Raw genomic sequence first — 3,506 nt, 5'->3', positions numbered from 1 at the left:
ATTCTTGGCTTCTTCTGTTCTTGCTTTTATCTTCTTTCTTCTCTTAGCAGCAGAGTGCAAGCTTCAGTGTTAGTAGCTACTGTTGCTACTAAATACAGAAGGCCTTCGGGCTTTATCCAGACAGATCCTCAAGAGAACTATATGAAAACAAATGGTTTGCCTCAATGATGGCCACTGACATGATGAAAAACTGCAGCTTGCAGTTTAATTCACAGGCCTGGTCTCTCAGCTGAGTGCAAATAAATTCTCTCAGGAAACAGCTCAATGTGTGTCCTGGCACTATCCCTTTCATACTTGAAAGTCAGGCTGATGTGCGCTGGTAACTAACAGCTTGTGAGTCCCATCCTCCTCGTGTGAAAAGGATGTTGAGAGGTTAAACAGAATTGCATCCAATCTATCCAAGGACGACCTGCTGGGAAGGTCTTTGCCTAATTTGTCTTCCTGCTGCTCTGTGATTGGCTCTTTGCCACACTTTAAAGTGAAATCAAACACTGAGGATGTCTCAGACTCTCTCCTCTTCATCTCTCTATTGCAGAACACTGGAGACAAATGAGGCCTCAGTTTCAATAAGAGCATATATTGCACGGAGTAAAAGGATCAGAATTTTATTCAATGTATTTATGGGACAGACCAACACAAAGTAGTCTGTAATTATAAAGCGGAAGGGAAATAATACTTGGTTTTGTGACATATTTAAATCTTTTTCAAAAAATCTTAAAAGTATGACATGTTTTAGTATTCAGCTCAGCTGAGTCAGTTCTTTGCAAAACCACCTAAAACATTTTCCCATTCTTCATTGTAAATAGCTTAAGCTCAGTCAGACTGGAAGAAGAGGATCTGCGAACATCCATATTCATGTCTTCCTCAGTTGTATTTCGGTCTGGACTTTGACTAGGCAATTCTACCACTAAATATGGTTTGATCTAGACCTTCCATTGTTGGACATGCTGTATGTTTAAGATTGTTGACCCAATGGAATATGAAACCCCATCCCAGGGTCAAATTGTGTGCCGCTTCCTTTCTTATAGTATTCCCCCGTATTCAGCTCCATTCATCTTCCCATCAACTGTGACAGGCCTTCATGTCCCTGCTGAAGAAACACTTTCTTCACAGCATGATGTAGGTGTTAAACATACTTTTCACTAAGCCCACATCTCTATATTAAAAGTTTTTTTTATTGAAGTAATATTCTCATCTTAAATGTCATGTTTTTATTAGCTGTAAGTAGAACACCATCATAATTAACAGATAAAGGCTTGAAAATGTCACTGTGTGTAAATAATCTTTATAATGTGATTCCCTAAGTGAATTGAGTTACTGAAATAAATAAACTTTTCAATAATATTGTAATATAATGAATGGGTCTGTATACGAAGCTGCGCAGCCGATGACTCATCTTTGCACCAAACAGCTGATCAGTAAGTACATCACATACTCAGCGGGCACGAAGTGAAGGCTCATGACATCAGTGAGTGTAAAATTACAGAGGATCAATCCTTAAGTAAGAGAAATGTAACAGAATAAAATAGTTATAAGGGTGGACTCAGGTAAAAGTCCATGGTTTAGTGCTGCCATCTGCTGGTAATACGTTCATATGCAGCCATCTTTTGCTAAAAACGTTTTATCACCACTCATCGGATTTCAGATTTAAAGGTCACTTAATAAGTCTTCTGAAAGTACGTTTTAATAGTGATTTTTAGCAATAAGTCTGATTCCATTTGAAACAATGTTTATTTTCCCCTAAATGTGGCCACATCTTTAATAAAAATGCATTAATAGGTTGATCAGCAGAATTATGTGGGTTGCAGCTATTAAAAACTTGCCAAGTCCTCTCTGCCAGGACCAAACAGCTTATTCTGCTATGGACTCTTGTTTGTTGTTATTTATTCGATTGGATGGTAGAAGTTTAAAGATACAAGACATATTAGCAATTTCACAATGTATTATTTTAATAAACAGAGGCCTCAGTTTTGGTTGGGAGAATTCAAACACAGCCACCACAACTTGGCAAGTCTTCATCATGCTGCTCACCAGCTTGTTCACTCACTGCAGCCGGATGGCATCCCATTCCTCAACTAGCAGTTGTTAGACGTCAGTCAATGTGGATGCACTGGTCACTCTGGAACAACAACAAGCCAAAACTGATCCATCAAGTCTTTATAGGGGTTGACGTCAGGACCGCAGGCATCGCTGTTCCGTCCTCTTCCTTTCCAAATTCTGGAGGTAGTCTCTGATAATACAATTTGGCTCCTAAACATGGAGAAAAGGGATAGCGACTGGCTGCAGAATCAAATCGTGATGTCTCTCTGGACTGAGACTGCCTCCTATGATAACAAACTTTATATTTCCAGTGAGGGAGATGCCGTCCCACGCCGTTAAACTGCCTATACCAAAAGCTGCCTCAGCAGAGAGGGCTTGGCAAGTGGAAATAAACAACTACAAAAAAAGCAACCAAGCACAAATTTCCTCGATTTTGGTCCTAAGTTTAAATGCTTTTCAGATAATACTATAAACAATTAAATTACAAGAAACAGAAGATATGACATTGAAACATCTAAACGGCTTATTTGTTTTAGCTGGATTACATTCAATTTCTGTACACATATAATTTCCTGTTATTGGCTTAAATGTGGAGTTTTTAAAAATTAGCATTTCAAGTTCTGAGTTTCAGTTGATTTTTTTGGAGCTTCCTTCAGGCTTGCACAGGTGATGCAATGTCTTCAGGTGTCATTGATGAACTGATTACCTTGGCTGAGATAAAAGCAGCTTTCTGGGGTTCACTCTATAGTTGAGCTCTGCTGTGGAAACACTGATTTCTGGTGAGTGAGGTGTGTTTAAATGAGTTAAAAGAGTCCTAAAGCTCAAGAAAATGCTTGAGCTTATTTATGCATTTGTTTTTGTCACATGTAGCTTCAGCGTGTTTTTACTTCAGAGATCTGTTCTTTCCTCTTCACTTCTTTCAACCCAGCCTAACGATGTCTGGCCGGGGAAAGAAGGCTGCATCCAAGTCAACATCTGCAATGTCCCGTTCCACCAGAGCAGGAATCAGTTTCCCCGTAGGCCGCATCCACAGGCTGCTCAGAAAAGGCAACTATTCAGAAAGGATTGGCATAGGTGCTGCAGTGTACCTCTCTGCCATCCTAGAGTACCTCTGTGCTGAAATCCTGGAACTAGCTGGAAACGCAAGTCGTGACAACAAGAAGCAGCGCATTGCTCCACGTCACATCTTGCTGGCTGTAAAGAATGATGATGAGCTCAACCACTTACTGGCAGGAGTCACTATCTCAGAGGGTGGGGTGATCCCAAACATCCAGGCAAGCCTCCTCCCAAAGAAGACCAAAGTTGCAAAGGAAGATGGCAAAGATGCTAAAGATGTCCAATCTCAAGAATTTTAACTTATTTTCTTTTTGTAAACTTGTGTAATTTTTAACGAATCTGTAATGTCCTTTAAACTTGAACTGAAAGCACTCTTAACATAATAAAGCTTCGCAAGCATTTAACCTTAA

At 39.8% G+C, this 3,506-nt stretch overlaps 1 protein-coding gene across 3 annotated transcripts; it reads left to right on the top strand.

Annotated features, from left to right (window-relative positions):
• Window positions 1-2,663: 2,663 nt before the first annotated feature.
• LOC124883873 (late histone H2A.2.2-like) lies at window positions 2,664-3,506 on the top strand. 3 transcript variants are annotated; one of them, XM_047391310.1, is made up of 2 exons: window positions 2,664-2,819; window positions 2,969-3,506. In XM_047391310.1, the coding sequence occupies exon 2, from the start codon at window positions 2,976-2,978 to the stop codon at window positions 3,393-3,395; it is 420 nt and encodes a 139-aa protein (XP_047247266.1). In that variant the 5' UTR covers window positions 2,664-2,819; window positions 2,969-2,975; the 3' UTR covers window positions 3,396-3,506. The 3 variants fall into 3 exon arrangements, with proteins under 3 accessions (XP_047247266.1, XP_047247269.1, XP_047247267.1); XM_047391313.1 differs by having other exon boundaries at window positions 2,726-2,828; XM_047391311.1 differs by having other exon boundaries at window positions 2,752-2,819; window positions 2,911-3,506.

Source organism: Girardinichthys multiradiatus, chromosome 18 (genome assembly GCF_021462225.1).
Source record: "Girardinichthys multiradiatus isolate DD_20200921_A chromosome 18, DD_fGirMul_XY1, whole genome shotgun sequence".
Lineage (NCBI taxonomy): Eukaryota > Metazoa > Chordata > Actinopteri > Cyprinodontiformes > Goodeidae > Girardinichthys > Girardinichthys multiradiatus.
This window is presented reverse-complemented; position numbering and strand designations above follow the sequence as displayed.

What these genes read in the sequence shown, in the direction of transcription:
- LOC124883873 (XM_047391310.1), top strand. Translation starts at nt 2,976, where the DNA reads ATGTCTGGCCGGGGAAAGAAGGCTGCATCCAAGTCAACATCTGCAATG.